We start from the raw sequence: 21,572 nt of genomic DNA, 5'->3' as shown, positions 1-21,572 counted from the left end.
CTATCTCCCTGCCCTCATCAATCTTCCTGGTCACTTCATCAAAGAACTCTTAACACATTCTTGAGGCATGATTTCCCTCACACAAAGCCATGCTGACTACTCCTAATCAAACGCTGTCTTTCCAAACATATGTATATCTTATCCCTCAGAATCTTCTCAAGTAACTTACCTATCACTGATGCTAAGCTGGTCTATAATTTCCAAGATTCCCTTTGCAGCCCTTCTTGAATAAGGGCATAACATTTGCTACCCTCCAGTCTTCCGGGTATTCACCGTGGCTAATCACTGGGTACCATTTGGTTTTGGTGCCATTCCTATGGGTAAGCTGCATTCACTGCAACTCACTTTGTTCACATTGTCTTTTAGTGTTCAACCTCTTTTTTAACCTATGCCAACTTTAGAGGGTTAAGTCTATAAGGATGTTGCGTAATTGGAACAGTATTTACAATATCCACATTATGCACAATCAGATTAGTACTTCCCAACTTATTCCCCATGTGATTTCAGGTCATTTCAATTTTCCTCTAGAAGGTAACTCAATAATTTATCCCAATTTTTGAGAACTTCCTCACCACCCAATTTAATTTGAGGAGCACCTAATTCAGAATTGTCTGAACTTAGTTCTTCAAACAATATTGATTTTGCTTTCCTTCCCTGTCAATATCCCTTTTGAGCATATTCATATTACACACTGTGAGATTTCTTTCTATCTGTTATTGTCATCAAAATTCATGTCACTCATTTTTCTTTCAATTTGTTAAAGCCCACGAAAGCTTGCCTTTAAAGGTTCACTTACTTTTGAGAGTAACACTAACTCTTATTTCCACTTGCAAAGTTCCAAATTTTTGATTTCTTGTCTGCTACCTGTTTCATCACATTCTGTGCTACTTTCAAACGCAGTCTGGTCAACTCACCCGCTCTATTTAAGCTTTTCCTAAAATTTGACACATAGTCCAAATGTATGGTCACTGAACTCTGACTCACAAATTTCTCCTTAATTAACTTCTGTGCTTCTGTCACCTTATGCCTAAAAATTAATTCAAGTGGACTGATCTTAGTTGATTCATTAGGTGCGTCCCTAATTGCAAAAACTTCAAATAGAATTCGTTCATCCTAATCCTCTGGATAGTCTTGACCACATGGTATTTAAAGTTTGATGCCACTATTCTAATATTCCCAGTGATTCTAGATGGTATGCAGTGGATTTGAATTGTTTTATTCCTAAGCTATCCACAACTTCCTCGAATAACATTGTAAAATTAGACACTTGATCCAATTGTATTTCTGTGAGTAGTCCATATGTAGTAAAGAAAAATTGTGTAACTTTTAGATACTCCTTTTAGCTGTGATACAATGGAATGGAAAGGCATCTGGAAATTTAGTAGGTACATCCATTATGGTCAACAAATATTGACTCCCATTTTCTAATTTAGGTAGTTGTCTTATGCAATCAGTTGAGACAATTGTAAAAAGTTCCTCAAACGTGGGAATGGATATTAAGGGTGCTGGTTTTATTACTGCCAGAGGTTTTCTATTACCTGACACATATGACATGTCCAGCAAAAGTCAAACACATCCTTATGCAGCCCAGGCCAATAAAAACATTTTTGTATTTTGGCTGCAATTCATCTCACTCCCAAATGACCTCCTGCTGGTAACTCATGTGCTACCCACAACACGTCCTTTCTTTATCTCACGAGTAATACAACTTGATGAACTCCCGCCCAGCTTTTTTTTATCCAACTGAATATGTGATTTTCTCCATTTTCTCATCAAAACTTCATTTTTGAGATAGGACCATACTGGGAGACACTCAGATTCTTCTTGTGTCAGCTTCTCATACATCTGTTTTGGTTTTTCATCTTTCAGTTGTAGTTTTTCATCTTTCTGTTGTAGTTGTACATCTTTCTGTTGTAATTCTGCTAATTTCCCTGAACTAAAATTATCTAGTTTGTCTTCTACCTGTTCTTATTTTTTTCAACCATTTGACCAAACATGATCTCTGATAATTGAACTTTAATTTCCATATCTTTAATCTTTGACTTCTCCTCCTGTATCCACCTTTGTGATCTTGTTATCACACAGTCAGGAAAAATCCTAGGATATACTTCCTGTAACAACTCAGATGCCTGATTTTTGACTGAATTTTTAATGACAGTAGGCATTATTCCCACCTGTAATTCAGCTATATCATTACCAAGGATAAACATATTTCTGGAACTAAAAATTTCTCTATTATTCCAAACACTACTTCACCGCTTTTCACTGGACTCTCCAATCTCACTTTATATCATGGAATACTGGTCTTCTCACCATGAATTCCACATATTTTCACTTTTTCTGGCAATACTCCTCCTGAATTACATATCTCCTCCTCTCTCACCATCAAAGATTGACTTAGTCCCATATATTGTAAAAACTTAATGTTTTTACCTCCTCTTCCTGGCATATATGAGAAAAACCTTACCGCACAAGTAAACGCTTTAAAGAGATTTAGCACTTTCTTCTTAACTAACTCCTGACCAGGTTGTACATTCTTTTGCAGATTTTTAGTTTCCACTGACCATGACCAGCCCCTGGATAAGAAATGACCTCTCCCTTGAACTGACTGTGGCGGTAGCCTCTGTCTAAGAGGGGAGGAACCTACCCTCATTATTTCCTTCTCCTTTTCCTTGCATGCATTGCCATGCTTTTCATGCACATCACTGTGTTTGCCATGTACAATGCACTCCTATGGAGCACCACTTACATTGATGCTGACATGTGCCATTCAACCACATGTACCCATCTTTTCACATTGATCCTTCACTGTGCCTGACAGCCACACACCTCTGTGTCACCTTCTGTGCTAAACTATTCCTGAGAGACACAAGCTACATCAATGACACTGTCCAATTTGGTTCTGATTTGATTTATTTATTGTCATGTTTACCTAAGTACATGAAAAGCTTTGTTTATAAGCCAGGACACATCCTGTTGCTACAGTTGTAGTGTTGACAGCGAAAATGAAGATAATGCAGATTTACAATTCTTATCGGAGAGAGAAGATGCAAAGAGTTTACCCAGTCTGGAAGTCAAAGACAAAGTCAACAGGTACAAAAAACTGTGATTGCTAGAAGTTGGAAACAAAAACAAAAATTGCTGGAAAGGCTCAGCAGGCCTGGCAACATCTGATGAGAGTAATCACGGTTAACTGCTGTTTTGGAGACCTGTTCTGAAGACAGGTTGTTGAACCCGAAACATTAACTCTGCTTTCTTTTCACAGATGCTGCCAGACCTGCAATTTTTGTTTTTGTTACCAGGTACAAGATTTTTTATAAGTGGTCAGGTATCTGATGTCTTGAAAATATTCATTGAATTTGGAAGACAATACAATTTAAATGAATTGTCCAAATAATTAGGTGCAATTGCATGCATATTAAGTTTTTTCCACTAATGGCAAGAAGTCCAAGTCCAAATGAGAAGGGGCAGCTTAATTTTTAAACTTTATCTCAACAGAAAGAATCTGATTTTGGTCTATCACCTGATTAAATCATCACACCTCCATTATTCTCACCTGTCCTGGGAGCAGAAAATCAGACCTTGTGTATTCTATTGTAATTCAGCAAGTGTTGGTAAAGTATCCTTGCCTGTACCTGCATGAATTGAGTTCCTTCAACACGATCAAATCCAATATTGCTTCACTGATTGAGACACAAGGTGTAGAGCTGGTTGAATATAGCAGGCCAAGCAGCATCAGAGGATCAGGAAAGCTGGCTTTTCGATTCTGGACCCTTCTTCATAATTTTTTTCTGAAGAAGGATCCAGACCCCAAATGTCAGCTTTCCTGCTCCTCTGATGCTGCTTGGCTTGCTGTGTTCATCCAGCTCTACACCTTGTTATCTCAGATTATCCAGCATCAGTAGTTCCGACTTATTCCTTCATTGATTGTCTTGATTATTTCAGAGAAAGCCAATGGGTTACTTCCAAGAAAGGTGTGAAAATGGAAATTATGTGTCAGTTTTGCTGGCAAGGTGTACTTGTTTTGAAAGTTATTTGAACTTTCCTTTGGGTTTAAGCAGTGATTCTCATGACTTAGATGTGCCAATGCTTGCTAAACTAGACACTTTTCAAGAAATCTGTTTGAGGATACCTATTCCTAGTGCACACCTCAACTACTCTATCAAGATAGTACCTTGTGCTAAAAGTAGGCTACACAGGCATTGCAGCTCAAGACACCATCTTGTTTGATTCAAGGATCTTTGATACCTAAAGTATATAGTGAAAGTTAAAAAAAATCAAGACTTTTAAATCTGATGAGAATTATTTGAGTTTTTGATCTTTAAAATGATTTAAAATAAAATTTACCTGTCAAAAGCATGAATCGGCACATACTCAACAATGTCATTGTTTGTCAATCAAAATCTACATCAATATGAACTGAGTGAAGCTGTCTTTATTCCTGCCGCTAATAGTATTGATTGTACTGTCATACAATTTAACATCTGCGAGGAACAAAAGTACACAGCAGTTGCTGCAATAGTACAGCAGGCATAAGCAATAAAGCAATTTTGCACTAATGTGCTTCTGAGAGGTGCTGTAAAAGCTTTTGAATGTTTAAAACTAGAGTGCATTCCATCAGTTGCCATGGCATTTACTTTTTATTGTAAGGTTAATATTTAATGCAACTTTCTCAAGATTACATCAAAATCTCCTTAAAAGAGGTAGCTTCATCATTTGTACCTCTTTATATTGTAAAAATACGATATAATGGAGCATGGCAAGGAGAAACTTGGTTGCTCAGTAATTTAGCAGTCTAGGAACTGCTCGATCTAATAGGATGAAAGTTTCTTTTCTGTCCTGGCTAACCATGAGGCATTTACGATAATGAGGTTTGCACAGTCATTACGAGTAAGTCGGAATCTCATTTGGAAATCACAAGGGCAGCCTTTGTGAAAAAATGAAATTTCAAACCAGTATTGCAGTAAACCACTCTGCAAAGGTACAAAAATGTAGGCAGAGTAGTAGCGCCTTTATGGAGGGGAAATTTTGAGACTTCTTCCCAAGGGAACCCTACAGCCCAATGGTATCAATGTGGGCTTCACAAGCTTCAAAATTTCCCCTCCCCCACCACATCCCAAAACCAGCCCAGCTCGTCCCCACCTCCCTAACTTGTCCTTCCTCCCACCTATCCCCTCTTCCACCTCACGCCCCACCCAACTCCTACCTACTAACCTCATCCCGCCCTCTTGACCTGTCCGTCCACCCTGGACATACCTACCCCCTCCCTAACTCCCCACCTACACTCACCTTTACTGGCTCCATCAAGGCCTCTTTGACCTGTCTGTCTCCTCTCCACCTATTTTCTCCTCTATCTGTCTTCTATCCGCCTCTCCCTCTCTCCCTATTTATTTCAGAAACCCCTTTCCCTCCCCCATTTCTGAAGAAGGGTCTAGGCCCAAAACGTCAGCCTTCCTGCTCCTCTGATGCTGCTTGGCCTGCTGTGTTCATCCAGCTCTACACCTTGTTCTCTCACAGCTGTAACTATTGTTGATGTTAATTAATCATTCAATGCCACTTTTATTGTATGAAATTTGTAATGATTCATATCCCTTCACGTTACTATTCACATTGAAATAGCAGTGAATCATTTAACATACACATATGTAATTGTATCAAATTATTGTTTTTTTTTATCAATTAACATTATAGAACATCAGATGATTTCACTGTACTCCCAGGAGAAAGTGATAAAGTCATTATACAACTAACAGTTATTGCCTACTCACTAGTTTCACAGAGAAAGACAGGCTAAAATTTTTATTTCCATTTCAATACATTTTAGGATACTGACTTTTAAATAGAATTCCATCAAATATTAAGTAAGAGAGAAAGCAAGAAAATTGCCACTTAATTGAATGCATTCATTCACCTGCCATATTACCATTTCTATATTTGAACTGTTAATCATAAAACAATTGCTTATATAATTCCAGGGAAATTATACATTAATGACAAGTTGATAGTGTTGTCTGTGCATCATTAGTGCTCGGAGCTAATATATTAGTCAAAATGTAATGACACCCCAGAGATAGATTCAGAGATGGTGGGTAGCTGAATCATTTGGTGTGAGACTGCAAGGTGGAGTTCACACCAACTTCCTGCCTCCTTCCAATTAAGTCTCGGGTGGAAAGAATGAATGGCATAAATAAGAATGTCATGGTTGTATCATAGTAAGGGGGACAAACTCTGCAGATAACGGTGAGAACCCAGAAAGCTATGTTGTTACCCATCATCAGGGGAGGATACACTTGTCATGATTCATGTGGGCGCTAACAACATAGGTATGACTAGGAAAGAAGTTTTCCTTGAGAATTATCAGCAAATAGGGGCTAAATTAAAAATAGAACTTTAAAGGTAATATTTTCTGGAATTTCATCTGAGTGATTTAAGGACTAACAATCAAGCTGGATAAAGTGGAAACTTCGGATCGAACGCATGTAGATTTCCAAAAAGAATTTGATAAGGTACCACATGAAAGTTTATTATATAAGATAAGAGCTCATGGTGTAGGATGTAACATATTATCATGAATTAAGGAGTGGAAAGTTAATGGGAAGAAGAGAACAGCATAAATAGTTATTTTCAGTGAGGTAGTCTCATTTGGTAAGTTTTACTGTCATGCGCCCTTTGTCAATTGGTAGGAATATGAAGTTTTTGGGTTTTTTTCAGTCCTTTTAGGGCCTTCCTTTCTGACGTGTTGAGAGTGTTAAGTTTGTTCCTTCTGGTGGAGGCCACTGTCTGTCTTATGGCTTGTTGTGTTTCCTCATTGATTCCGTTGGTCTTCAGTGTAGATTCTACTGTGGCTCGGAATTCTGTCTTGTTGGCATCTCTGTGGTTGTAATTGAGTCTGAATGCAAATACCTCACTAAAGCACAGACGTTACCAGTGGGCACTAATACATACCCACAAGTGGAAACAGACCTGACACTGCACCAGGAAATAAAATCATCTACACACTAAGGTGTCTCAAACAGACCAGACAAATCAACAAAACAGACAACCTAAAAATAAAACCTGAAGGGACATACACCCCACCCATGTCCAATTTTATGGCCTCCCAAAGGTACACAAACCAGAAGTAGCACTTAGATCCATAGCCTCTCTTCCAGGCACACCTACACACAGGTTAGCCAATGAATTACAACAAAGTCGAAAGCACCTCATCAACTTACTCAATCCATTCAGCCCAGGAGTTCCTCAAAAGCCTCAAAAACATAAGAGTAGATGAAAACGAGACCATGGTGTCCTTTGACATTACCACCCTATTCACATCGATTGACATACCACCAGCAAGGGAAACACTAGTATCACTACTGAAAGAACTGGACCACAGTAACACCATCTCCACGGATAATGTGCTGAAACTACTGGTCCTATTCCTCATGACCCACTTTACCTTTAATGGCCAGATCTATGAACAAATCAATGACCCATATGGGGTCACCCATCTCTGGGCTAATTGCAGAAGCAGTGATGCAGACACTCAAACGCATGGTCCTTCCACAGATCCAACCTAAATTATGGATCTGATATATGGACGACACTTTCGGCATCATCAAACGGACTAAATTAGAAGAAATACACCAACTTATAAGCAGCATTTTCACCAGCATCAAATTCGCCAGAGAAGAAGAAAAGAACAAACAGCTTCCATTCCTGGACATGATGTTAGAACGCAGGGCCAACAGAGAATTTCTGACCAGAGTATACAGAAAGGCCACGCACATGGATCAAGTTCTAAACTTCAACAGTAACTACCCCAACACCGACAAACAGAGTTGCATAAAAACACAGTTCAAACGAGCGACAACACACCCAGAACTACGTCAAAATGAAGAAGAATACCTCCCACCAAGTATTTAGAGACAATGAATACCCAAACAGCTGGGTCTAAAAATGCCTGTCACACAAACAACAGCAAGATACAATACACCCTGACACACTTGTCACATTATCGTACATCAAGAACTTATCTGAACTGACCGCAACAGTCCTATGGCAACTGGGCATCAGAATAGCACACAAACCTACACCAAACGTACACCAACTGCTAACAAGAACCAAAGACCCATTACCCACTATGGATAGAACCAATATAATATACAAGGTGCCACGCAAGGACTGTGACAAACATTACATTGGACAGACAGGAAGGAAACTGGCTACAAGAATACATGAACACCAGCAAGCAACAAAAAGACACGACCTATACTCACTTGTCCCCATACATACAGACAAGGAGGACCACGGTTTAACTGCGACAACATCAGGATCCTAGGACAGGCCAAACAGAGACAAGCATGGGAATTTCCAGAGGCCTCGTTCTCCATTAAGAAGACCATCAGTAAACACATATACTTAGAAACTATATACACACCACTGCAAAGAAAAATCAGAAATAAGGTAATCAACTCCAATGGACCCCAAAGTTTAAATATTAGTTGGGAAAATATCACAATGATTCATCAGAGGCTACACTGATGATGCTACCTGGCAGGGTAACGAAACATCTGCAAACTAATGAACCAGTTCAGCGAAGAAACCAACCACAGCATCCACAACCCAAGCTACACATCTACTCAAGAATCTTAGATGTCATGACCTGGCAGAAAGAAATGAAGGCACTGAGTGTATGGCAGCTAAATTTGCCAAAGTCACCACAATATGCCGGAAATGATAGGAAATCATTGTACTCAAGTTGAATGTACTATAGGAATGTTTGTAGATGACACAAGAATAGGCGGGTAGGCAAATGGTGTGAATACATAGAGACATTGACAGGATCGGCTAGTGGGCAAAAAGTTGGCAGATGGGAGAGAGTGTGGGAAAATTGTAAAAGTGGAAATAATGGCCTCTGGCTCACTTGGGTCTTCTCAGCTGATTTAATTTTCTTTTTTTTATTATTCACCGCATGAAGGCTTCACTGGCTAGGCAGCATTTATAGCCCTAATTGCCCAGAGGGCAGTTAAGAGTCAACCACAATGCTGTGAGCCTGGAGTCATATGTAGAACAGACCAGGTAATGTCAGTTTCCTTCTCTAAAGGACGTTAGTGAAGCAGATGGGTTTTGCTGACAATAGACATGGATTCACTGTCATCATTAGATTCTTCATTCCAGATATTTATTAAATTCAAATTCCACCATCTGCTGTAGCAGGATTCGAACCCACATCCCCAGAACGTTAGTTGAGCCTCAGTGTTAACAGTCCAATGATAATACCACTACGGCATTGCCTCCCCTAATTGATAGAGAGGTCTGGGCTCCTGGCAGAGGGGAGATGGTCTGGCAAGGCACATAGAACATAGAACATAGAACAGTACAGCACAGAACAGGCCCTTCAGCCCACAATGTTGTGCCGACCATTGATCCTCATGTATGCACCCTCAAATTTCTGTGACCATATGCATGTCCAGCAGTCTCTTAAATGACCCCAATGACCTTGCTTCCACAACTGCTGCTGGCAACGCATTCCATGCTCTCACAACTCTCTGTGTAAAGAACCCGCCTCTGACATCCCCTCTATACTTTCCACCAACCAGCTTAAAACTATGACCCCTCGTGCTAGCCATTTCTGCCCTGGGAAATAGTCTCTGGCTGTCAACTCTATCTATGCCTCTCATTATCTTGTATACCTCAATTAGGTCCCCTCTCCTCCTCCTTTTCTCCAATGAAAAGAGACCAAGCTCAGTCAACCTCTCTTCATAAGATAAGCCCTCCAGTCCAGGCAGCATCCTGGTAAACCTCCTCTGAACCCTCTCCAAAGCATCCACATCTTTCCTATAATACGGCCACCAGAACTGGACGCAGTATTCCAAGTGCGGTCTAACCAAAGCTTTATAGAGCCTCTGGAGTGTCCTGAGAGAACACTCCCTGGGTGTTACTCCTATTCCCTGTAAGGACACAATGTCACCTTCCTCACCCTGGAGGTTAAGGTCAAGGTCCCTCAGCCCCTGTTTACTTAGCCAGTGAATAATACATCCATGGCTCAAGTAATGGGGTGAAGGTTCAAGTTCATAGATATCCGTTCTCCATCAGAGCATTGGAGGCCTCAGCCATTTCTTACTCCTGTAGCTGCAAGTCTGTGCCAATGCTGCACAAATGTGACACTGAACAACTCTAGCAAGATTGCCTACTGAGGGGAACATCTCTCTCAGGAGGAAGATGAGGTCAGAGGTCTTGCTGATGCTTCCTCTGAGTCCTGGCTGTTCATCCTCAGGGGTGTGCTGAGTGAGGCTGGGAGAAATGAGCCTTGGAGCTTGCATTCTTTCTCTTTCTGGCCCTTTGCTTGACTTTGTGAATCCTCGGCTGCAGAGAATAACACACAGATTTTTTTTTAGTGGCACAAGACACCACCCCTACCCACGCTTTCATTAATACGTTACTGCTTGATGGGTGAGTAGCTGCTTGTAGGTTTTCTGACTAGATAACTGTATATATCCAATCTCCCCTTCAGTACAAGCTGGTCCATTTGGTTCCCCATCAGTTCAGCAGCCTGCTTCACTAATGTGGCAAACAGCTTTATGTCAGGCAGTGCCCTCACTGTCTGTGCACACTTCTGTTGCTCCTTCTTCACTGGAAGGCAAGAAGCATTAAACCACACCAGCATGAGTACATGAGTACAATGATCAAAGTCCCTGTAATGATTGACATAGAGGAAGATGTGAATCCCCAGAGCTGCAGTTATCCATGTGCATAACCTTCAAGAATAAGGGCTGAGGGAAGTTGAGAGAGAAAGGCTTCTGAATGTAAGGGCTGTGTGGCCAGAATGCTGATGGAAAACAATAAATGTCTAATGATATTTGTTTGATATTTGTGTGAAGTGTTTGTCCCAAAGACATACTTTCTGGATATGTTCTTATCCAATGCAAAGCTGTGTGACCTGTATGTTCACCTAGTAGTGAACTCAGGCCAATGAACATGTGGTGAGTGAACTGCTGAGTGTTGTAGCTACTTTCATGTTTTGACAGAGAACCCTGTCGCATGTGTGAGAAGCAACAGCACTGTGGTGCTGGTATTGCAATATTGTTAGGTGCAAATAAGTGGCAGGCTTTGATTGCAAATAGGCACATGTTCTAGATACCTGGCACCCCAATCTTTTGTATAATAATCCCCTGCATTGGCAATATTGCAACTCATTGAGTAGGCAGTGGCACTTACACTGGTGGTTTACAGCATTCATTCCCTCGTGGCACCATATTCAGTCTTACCTCAAACTACTGACCTCTGCAGCCACTTCCACCCATGTTACCTTGGTGATTCAGATTGGCCTCTTGTGGCCATCTCTTATTTCACAGACATCTTGCAGAGGCACTTTAAGGGAGGCATCACTGAAATGTGGGGCTGTCTTCAGGCATGTCTCTGACATCTCCAGTGGTAGAAATGGGTGATCGTTTGAGTGATGCTCCTGAATTGTATTACTGTCCGGGTGTCTTTTAAAAAGGGGAGATTCAAACGGGATCAGAACTTCCTCCACTAAAACGTGGTGTTCTAACTATGCTTGAATATATAGTAAACCGAGAAGGAGGTAATTTGCATGGGTAAACCCACTCCACTCCTGAGTGGAAGTGCCTCCCCTTTTAGGCCCATCTCCACATTCAGGCTCACAAATGAAAATTCTAACTGTTGTATTTATCCGAGGCAGAGACTGATTGACTTTTGATGTGCTATAGGAGTCCAACAGAAGTTTGACCACAGCCAGGTCACCTCTGATCCTATTAAATGACAGAACAGATTCAGATGACCTATTATTGCTCCTGAATCCTGTGCTGCTACACTGGCAGCTGGGGAGTGCTGGCTTCTAATTATCCAGCAGTTCCCTGGACAGGATTGCTACCTTACTATGGCCTTAATTCCTTGGAAGACTTATGTGGTTATGATAAGTTTCTAATTGCCTCAGAATTGTGAATTCTCCAACTGATGGTGGGACCAACATCACCACGGCTAAATTCCACGTCTTGGGAATGCAGTGTAAAACTTTGGGTCATTTTTTTCAACCTTATACCAGCAATTGGATCTGTATCTGACAGTGGTAGATATTGGAAATGCATGTACATGCTGTGAATTTTTTTTCAATCTTTGTGTAATATACATGTGAATTGCTGATGTGGTCTTCTCAGCAAGCAAATTACCCCAAATTAGAGAATAATCTATCAGTATTAATGATCTGATTCAGACATTACACAACCAGTCCAATGCAGTTGCTAAATCTGGCTATTTCCTGCATAAAGCCCATTAGTCATTGCCTAATTTACTGGTTTCTCATGATGCTCCCAGAAATACATTCCCAAGTGCTAACATGTGAAGAACTGCTGCTTGCCTGTAGTGCGTTACACACTTTCCTGGAGTAGAGGGAGTAAGTGACTGATGAGCTAAGGGGAACAGTAGGAGCACATAGAGTCACTAGGAAAGTGCAGATGTCCCAATCTTAAAATAAAATTGATTTTTCAGCATCCTCTGCTGTTCCTATATTTCCCAAATTGTCTATGTGTGAATGAAATACTGCCCGGAATGTGAACACAGTTAAGCACAGCCATCCCATTTGCACAGAGTTCAGTGACTTTAAGTGCCTGCGGTCCAATTTCTGCCTCAGAATCTACTCCCTGGTCCTTTCTGTCACCACTGGATTCAAAATTCAAAGTATAGAGGGCTGCGTCCAGTGGGGGGGGTGGGTTGCAAATTAACCCACAAGTGGGTAAAGTGCCCAGAAAATTTCAATCATTGGACAATGTATAGGATAAAATGTTGATAGATTCACTATGACCTTATGCCAGCAATAAATGCAAGACAGAAACTGTCCATAATTGAAGGATGAGCAAGAAGGTGAGTAGTGCCAGTGTAGTCTGCTGCCAAGGCCAGGAAGAGTAAGACAGGAAGTAGTGGAGCTGGAGGGCAAAGATGGTAGTAGGGGGACAAGCTAGGACTAGGCCAAAATCTGCGTGTAAACCTACTGGCTGGGGATTGGGATGGAGTGAGGCTGTAAAAGAGGGAGACAATCTGCAAAGGGGAGAAGGGTTGCAAAAGTGAGAAGAAGGATTGCAAATTACGGGAGAGGAATTGCAAAGGGGGAGACAGGCTGCAAAAGGGAGAGAGGAGGACTACAACATGGAAAGCTGCAAAGCTTAAAACTCAACAAAAGAATAACAAATGCTATTGTAATGGTTTAATACTGAGTAGTTACATTTCTTAAAGATTTGCATTTGTGTTATCACATCTCAAAGTATCTCACATGCTGTGAATTACTTAAGGTTCAGTGAGTGTATTAGAGACAAGCATCAAACTATTTTACTACATGACCTCAGTAGTCCATGGGAATAGTGTTTAAGGCTTTTTGCATTGTCTCTTATTAGAAGTGGGATTCAGCCCAAGTCTGGATATTGAAAAGTGGCAAGTAACATTACTGCCACACAAATGCCAGGCAACCTAGCCATCGCCCCTTGACATTCAATGGCGTTACCATCACTGAATATCCCACTATCAACACCCCAACGTTTGTTATTGACCATTGAGTTCATGAGAATGAAAAAAATGAGCCCCTGAAAACCAAAAAGTAGCCTCCAAAAATCAAAAAGTGGCTGTCAAGAAAATCTTGAAACAACCCTCCAAAGAAATTATTATTTTGTTCCCTGACTGGGATGCGTTGATAACCTAAACATACTATAAGGCCTTGGGCTCTGTACTGAATATTTATTGAACAGGAAGCAATCCATTTCACAGAATTGTGGCACCCACCATTGCATTCTCTACCTCTAATGTTCCTTGAGATGCATGTTTCCATTAACAAAGAAAGCAAAATAGGGTAAGTACATTCATCCATTAAGTGCACAGCATTGTTATTAATTTATTACTTGGAGTTAAGTGCTGCTAAAGTGTTATAATGCAGAAAATGCTGTAATTCTTAATAATGGGTACTTCCTATTATTCCTGTCCAGAGGACTCATCTGGACATACTATTATAAGTAAATAACAAATGAGTTTCATAACAATTCTGTATTTCTTTAGAAGTCAGTTTGGTAGAACTAGTTTAAAATGTGCATTCCTGATTTGATATGATTTACTATTCATTAGTAGAACCTCGAATTAATTGATAAAACTTAAGAGAAGTGCACTTGTGCTTTTCCAATATGTGCTAGCACCTGCCGGAAGTGTAATTTCTTAAACCACTCATTATTAATTAAGTCTCTGTGAACTTGTGGCATATCGTAAAATTTTGAAAATAAACATTAACAATGTTGTCTTCATTGTTGTCTTGAAAACCGAACTTTCTCTTTCAGAACGTTATTTCCCTGTTTTATTAACCCCTGTAAAACATTGTAATATAGGTGCAATCTTTCAGCAACACATCCTTACCAGATATTTAAAAAACTAAACATTTCTTTGTGGTTTGTTCTATCTTGCAGATCTTGGCTATCATATCCATCTTATTCATCGTCTTGTCAACTATTGCTTTGTCTCTCAACACACTTCCTGAACTTCAGGACAAAGATGAGTTTGGACACCCCAATGACAATCCACAACTTGCCCATGTTGAAGCCGTGTGCATTGCATGGTTCACAATGGAATACCTTTTGCGCTTCTTATCATCACCAAATAAGTGGAAGTTTTTCAAAGGTCCACTAAATGTCATTGATCTTTTAGCTATCTTGCCATATTATATCACAATTTTTCTCACTGAGTCAAACAAGAGTGTGCTCCAATTCCAGAATGTTAGACGAGTAGTTCAAATTTTCCGGATCATGCGAATACTACGAATTCTTAAACTGGCCCGACATTCAACAGGTCTGCAGTCACTAGGTTTTACTCTCAGAAGGAGCTATAACGAACTAGGTTTGCTAATATTGTTTTTGGCTATGGGCATTATGATATTTTCAAGCTTGGTATTTTTTGCTGAGAAGGATGAAGATGCCACAAAGTTTACGAGCATTCCTGCATCTTTTTGGTGGGCCACTATCACCATGACAACAGTCGGATATGGGGATATATATCCCAAAACACTGTTAGGGAAAATAGTTGGGGGTCTTTGTTGCATTGCTGGAGTACTAGTGATAGCTTTGCCAATACCAATCATTGTAAACAACTTCTCAGAGTTCTACAAAGAACAGAAAAGGCAAGAGAAAGCAATTAAGAGACGAGAAGCCCTTGAAAGAGCCAAAAGGAATGGAAGTATTGTCTCAATGAACTTGAAAGATGCATTTGCTCGCAGTATGGAACTTATGGATATTGTGGTTGAGAAAGGAAAGGATAATGCAATTAAACAAGAAAAGCCCATGGACAATCACCTTTCACCAAGCAACTGGAGGTGGAGAATGTCTGAAACAAGCTCTAATAAGTCTTTTGAGTCTAAATATCAGGAGCTAAGCAGGCATAACTCAACTGAGCAGTTAAATAACCCCATTCGTAGCCCACAGCATCTGAATGCATTAAAGCTGGAGGAAATATACAATCAAATGACAAAGACACCATCTCAGACAAATATTAACAGCAGCAAGATAGAGCAGCCCATTAAATCACCCATACATGAAGAAGAACTAGAAATGGAAGAAGTTCCGTACTCAAACGACCCATTGCTAATTGCTCCCGCAGAACCAATATTGGACATGCGGAGCATCTCTAGCATTGATAGCTTTGCAAGTTGTACCGCTGACTTTACTGAAGCTGATAGATTTTCACACCCTTCAAAAATGACAGAGACTGTGCACTTGAGATGGATGGCTTGTCCTGGTTCCCTGAAAGAGCATCAGTCTTTCATTACCAGGGAAAACACCAATCTCAAAGATGGAACTTGTGAACCAAATGCGAATGAAACTTATAGCTTAGGCGTAGAGCAGCCGGGGTGCTCCAATTTCAATAGCACATTGGAAAGCCCCAAGAGCTCACTGAAAGGTAGGAATCCTATGAAATCCAGGCCACTCAAAGTGAATTTTATGGAAATGAAAAGCGATACTCCTCAGACACCATCAAGTATGGCTAGACTTTTACCAGTAATAGTAACAGATTTATTATGTACGCCTAAGGATATCAGTACCACTCTGCCAGAGGAGAATTCTTCTCAGGATCAGAGGCTACCCTTGGCAACCGATATACCAGTTTCCCATAAGACATCCAGTGAAGAATCACCACAGCCACTGCCTGAGCAGGGATATTTTGCATTCCAAACAAAGGGCTGTGACAATGTAGACAGTGATGAAGGTGAAGAGTTACTGATAAAGGAAGAGGCTCTTCACAATAACCAGCAGGAGAACAGCTCCTGTCGGGAGCATGATAAGCACAACAAGAATGAAAACCACATCAAAGATGTGTCTGTGGCAGATGCAGTTCCTCCAAAATACAGCAGTCTAAACTGCACACACACGGCAGCAGGAGATGGCAGTAAAGATGATAGCCACGCTGGATACAAAATGGAAAATCACATGTTCACACCAGAAATTCATGTGACACCTGGGGAAGGCAGTTTTTCTTCCTCGTGCGAAACCAGCATGTGACTATGGATAAAATAATGTTAACTTTTCTGATTCTTTAAAACTGCTAGTTGGATGATGCCTGCTATTAACAAAATAAAGTGGCATAGTTCATGTGCCTATGATATTTTTGCATGGCATGATGAATCTTTTAATCCAGCCGCTGTTTGGCTCAAAATGTCAGACTGCTTTCCTGCAGATAAGGGATTTGACAACAGTGTGGCAAAACTTAGGGTTCCATGTCGAGCCCAAATGCTGTAAAATTTAGAGATGTTTTCATCTTTCCAGTTACAAGACTAGAATGATTTTATGCTACTGCAAGTTCACTACACTGGAATATTTTAGGTTTTGCACAAAGGGAGGACAGAATGTATGTGCATGAATTGGAAACCAATGTGAAAGAGAGGTGCTTAGAGCCTGTAAATGTAATTATTTGTAATTAGTTCGAGAAATTGCCAAGAATTCATAAAACAAAGCATTCATAGAAAGCAATTATTCTGATGCACAATTTTTTTTTTCCTTCATAGCACAATACCTGGAGGAGGTTTTGAAGGTCTTGTTGCAACATGTAAACGGAAATGACATGTTGATCTGGAGTTTCCTCCTCTTTTGTGCACAGATAATCAGATGCAAATATATTAAATATATGGTTGCTAAAATTCATTTTTTAGTGACTTACACTCATAGCCGTAACATGCCCAGTTCTCTGCGATCTTTTAAGTATAACTTTTGAACTTTGCACTTAAGTGAATCTCCACTCATAAAATTAGCTGTACCCCAGAATCATAACACATGGGTTAGGTCCAATTGTGCTTTCCCAGGAATGGGGTAATTCATTGCATTATATCCAAATTCTCAGTTACATATACGTGCAAGGCCGTAAAGACTCATTGCCAATCAGCTGACTGGCCAAGAATGAAGTAAAACCTCAAACCTGCTGCACTGTGGCAGAAATCATGCATTAGTGAAATAAATCAATTGAAACGAGGCCTATTTTCTGGCTATTCCTCTAAGAGGGAAAAATTAGAAATGCTTTAGCTTTCATGCAAAATCACTTAATTAATCATTGTGTAGTTAACGCAATAGAGACATAAATACTGACTATCTTGTAAAACCAAAAGAACTGAGGATGCTGTAAATCAGGAACAAAAACAGAAATTGCTGTAAAAACTCAGCAGGTCTGGCAAAAACTGTGGATAAAAGATCAGAGTTACCGTTTCAGGTCTGGTGACCCTTCCTCAGAACTGACTGTCTTGTTTCCAGCAATTCTGAAAGAGAAAATCTTCTCATTTGTTATTTATCCCATCTTATTGGTAATGTGATGAGACCCCATCAATTGCACAGTTGTTTGCACTAATTCATGTGAAATTTTACATGAAGGCTTATGCTTAATAGCTTGCATGGAGATTTGGGTGTAATTTCACCTCAACCACACTGATGAATTGGATGAAATTTCAGGACATATTTCGTTATATCCTGATTAGGTATATGTTTGTTAAAAAAAACTGCAGAAACTATTTTACTTAAGCTATATTTATTTGTGATAAGAGATTATCACAATTGGGATTTTCATAAATCTGTTAGTTTAATATATTTTTGTTACACCTGGGTTTTGAAAGATTAGGGAAGACTTAATGACCAGGAATCAGAATGCATAGTATTAGTCTCTCATTGATTTATCTTGTATTGATACTTGCCAAATAGTCATTACAAATGGATAAACTGTATTTTTCTTGTCAGAATTATATTTTTATGGGTTATTTGAATAATATATTTGTGTATTTTGAAGGACCCAAGACTACCACAAAGGTTTAAAGGGTTTTCAGGGGAATAATTATGTGTTGATATCCTTCTAAACTTTGCTGACTCCAATATTAATGTTTGGTGTCTGTTTAAGTTAATGTCCAATACAAGTAAAATAACTAAATACATATTTCACTTAAAATTGATGATCACTAGTCAGAATTTAAATTACCTAGCAGACATTTTCTTAAGAAGCCATCTAAGTTTGTTCTAAAGATTCCTGGTGTATGGTCATTAATTCTCATCGTATTGGAAAAATTCCTCACTGAATTATGTGTAACAAAATCGTACAAAAACTGTTTACAGTTCTTTTACACATAGTACAATACAATACCACATAAGGTATAGTTAAGTTCTTATTGCTGTTCAGATACCGTATTTGTTAATAAGTAAAATTTCACATATTTCATTTGCACTTTAGTTAATGCCACTGTTTAAGTGTTTTACTGTGAACACCTCTGTATCATTAACTGATGAGAGAAACAAATCTTTTAACTTGTTTTAATCAGTAAATTTTATTTACAGTCTTGATAGGAAAAAATTCTGATGAACTAAAGTAATACCAGTCAGAAAATTGTTGCCTGAATTGTTGAACTCTTTTTATACATGTCGGTACATTCTAACACCTTGGAAGCATACTGTAATGGCTTTATTCTGTGTTCAATCTGTGAGTTTGCACCTTTAAGTTGTGAAAAAAAATCTCATGCTTCTTTCTCGTTGAGCAAATAATATCATTTTTGCTTATTTCTGACAAATAACACTGCAGAATACTCTTTTTTCAAAGAATTGAAGCAAACTTTAAATGTGATTATTCCATTGCTACAGTCATTATTATAAAGGCATCAATAGAGTGTGAAAGATACTTGAATCAGTAACATATGAGACCGAAACAGGCTTTTGCAGTTTCTTTTGATGAAATGAAAATACCACAGCCCTCCTAAGGAAGTCTCTTCAGGGAATGGGCTGTACCATCAAAAGGAAAAGTGCTGAAAAACAATTAAAAACTGATTGTTTCTGTTCCAGTGAAGAAATATGTTGAATGCAAACAGGTGAGATTTTCTGTGTTCCTCTTAATGCAAAAATTATTCGTACGACAGTCAAAACGTCAACTTAAATGCCGACAGCTCACTAACATGTAGTGTAATCAAACAAATGAAGAAAGAAGTTAACTTATAAAGTTTAAATGAAAAAGAATAAATCAGAATGCACTTTCTGTCACTAATAATATTTTTATAAGGGTGTCCCAAATAACTGATCCAATCTTAAGGGAATTCATGTTGTCACAATTATTCATGCGTCCCTTTGTAAATCAATAATATCAGGTTTGCAGTATAACTTGTAACATGCTGATAGATCCATATTATTTTTGCAACACACATTATAAAAAATGACCCTGACTTTAAGCCATGTTGATATTGCAAATGAAACCTAAGGTCAGAGTGGCATAAGTAGCTGACTCTTGACCAAATTGAGTGGGTTTAAAATTAAAACAATATAGGCTAATGAGCAAGACATCTGGGAGAATCATGTAAGAGGTCCATCAAGGCCTTTCTCAAAATCAGAAGCAAGACGTTGTATTTTCCAAAAGAGTTCCAAGCATTGGTACAAGATTCTTGCCTATTAACAGGAATTTTTGCTCATTATCACCCTCATTAATAGTAAATCTCCCTCTTCGACCACGAGCAGGACAGAAACTAGATGCCGACAGTTCCCAATTTGGCAACTTGGAACTTAAGACTTTAACTCACTGCTCACTCATCCAGTATTACCATCTCAGGGCATGTTTTGGGGCAGCTACTACACGCACCTCACATCCACTGACCTTGGTATCTGACACATGCCAGGCTCTCCACACCCTAATAGCACATCTCCAATCTATGTACAGTGCACTTCTGCACTGCCATGCTGCACTTGGGAGCATACTAGTATCTTTCATTGTGATGCTGCTGAAATAATAACATGTGCAGGACAGACAGCCAGCTGACGAAGATGCGTCATGAGATTGCTCGCTTGCTCTCCTAGCACTCATTCACCTTGTGCCTACGTGGATGTTCCTAGCATAATTGCATAGCCCTGCCTTGCCTTTTAACGCAGATGCAAAGTCAAGAAGCTTGCCATGTTTGTCTGCATTCACCAGTCAAATAGGTGCATATTACCATGCTCTGTCAGTCTTACACCAGCAGCATGTGCCAGCAGATGGTGCAAATGGCACATTGCATGTGCTTCAATCAAATGGCTATGGTACAAAGTCAAAGGGGAGTGTCACTGTGTCACATCAGGGGAGAGACCTTCAGTAAGGGAATCCCAGCACAGTAAGTCGAGGAATTGACATCCTAACAGGTATGACAGGCCTCTCCACCCAACAGGTTTCTAGCCTGTCATTCAGGCTAACTGTGGGCAGGAAACAAACAGGATTAAGGGAGATTATCAGTTAGTGACTTAAGGAATAAGCTCCTTCTGGGGTTATCAGTCTCAAAATAACATTCCATCCCCCAACTCATCCACACCTCTTGCATCTGGAACTCACCTCCAGGCTAAGATCCAGAACGCCCTGCTCACAGGGGGTGAGCAGACGAAAGTGGGGTGCCTCACCACTCTTCTTGGCTCCTTCTGTCCTGTGATGGGCTGTTTTCTCCAGCACTGAGCAAAAAGGAGGGATTGAATCAAATGAAAGTGAGTGGAACAGATGTTAGTGCTGGTGCAGGTGATGGAATGGTGGCTGACAGCATGTGTAGAAAAATGTTGCGTGCAATAGTGAGAATGGGACATCAGGCACCTTAGTGAAGGAGGGTACTGCAGAGATAGAGTCAGTGTGAGGTAACAGAGAGAAGGCCCTTCTGCTGGCAGATTGGAGAAGGTCATTGAGCTTTGTTGCTGAGCGTATGTCCCTGTGGCTGAGACCGCACAAAACCTGAATGGTGACCTCAGACCAGAGCCTGGTGTCCTGGAGATAGTACACATCATGCCTCTGCACCCCAGTATGACTTCCAAGTCCCTCACTGCAGAGTAGGGCACGAATTTCCCCTTCTCTGCCAAGCCTGGGGTAAATGTCAGTATCTGTGCCGGGTATTCCACACTGGCAGAACTAGTCTGGGTATGTAATGGCCTTTTGAAGATGTTAATAGTGGCGATGATGGTACCCTATACTGGGAATATCTGGCAGTAGTAAGTCTTCTGACAACAATAAGATAGTAGAATCAGACTAGCATCCAACGAGAGGTTCCACAGGGGTATGGTAGGTAGTTAATGAGGCAGTTTTGAGATGATAGTTTG

The 21,572-nt window shown here is 40.0% G+C and overlaps 1 protein-coding gene across 1 annotated transcript in view; it reads left to right on the top strand.

Moving 5' to 3' along the window:
- Positions 1 to 20,413, top strand: part of kcnb2b (potassium voltage-gated channel subfamily B member 2b) — a 326,938-nt gene extending 306,525 nt beyond the window's left edge. Inside the window, exon 2 of the mRNA XM_048530051.2 lies at positions 14,439 to 20,413. Within this exon, the coding sequence (XP_048386008.1) occupies positions 14,439 to 16,520 (2,082 nt within the window). The 3' untranslated portion in view covers positions 16,521 to 20,413. The remainder of the gene's footprint in view (positions 1 to 14,438) is intronic.
- The last annotated feature ends 1,159 nt before the right edge of the window (positions 20,414 to 21,572 follow it).

This window comes from Stegostoma tigrinum, chromosome 5 (genome assembly GCF_030684315.1).
Source record: "Stegostoma tigrinum isolate sSteTig4 chromosome 5, sSteTig4.hap1, whole genome shotgun sequence".
Classification (NCBI taxonomy): Eukaryota; Metazoa; Chordata; class Chondrichthyes; order Orectolobiformes; family Stegostomatidae; genus Stegostoma; species Stegostoma tigrinum.
The sequence above is the reverse complement of the archived record's forward strand: the minus strand, read 5'-3'. Positions and strand labels throughout refer to the sequence as shown.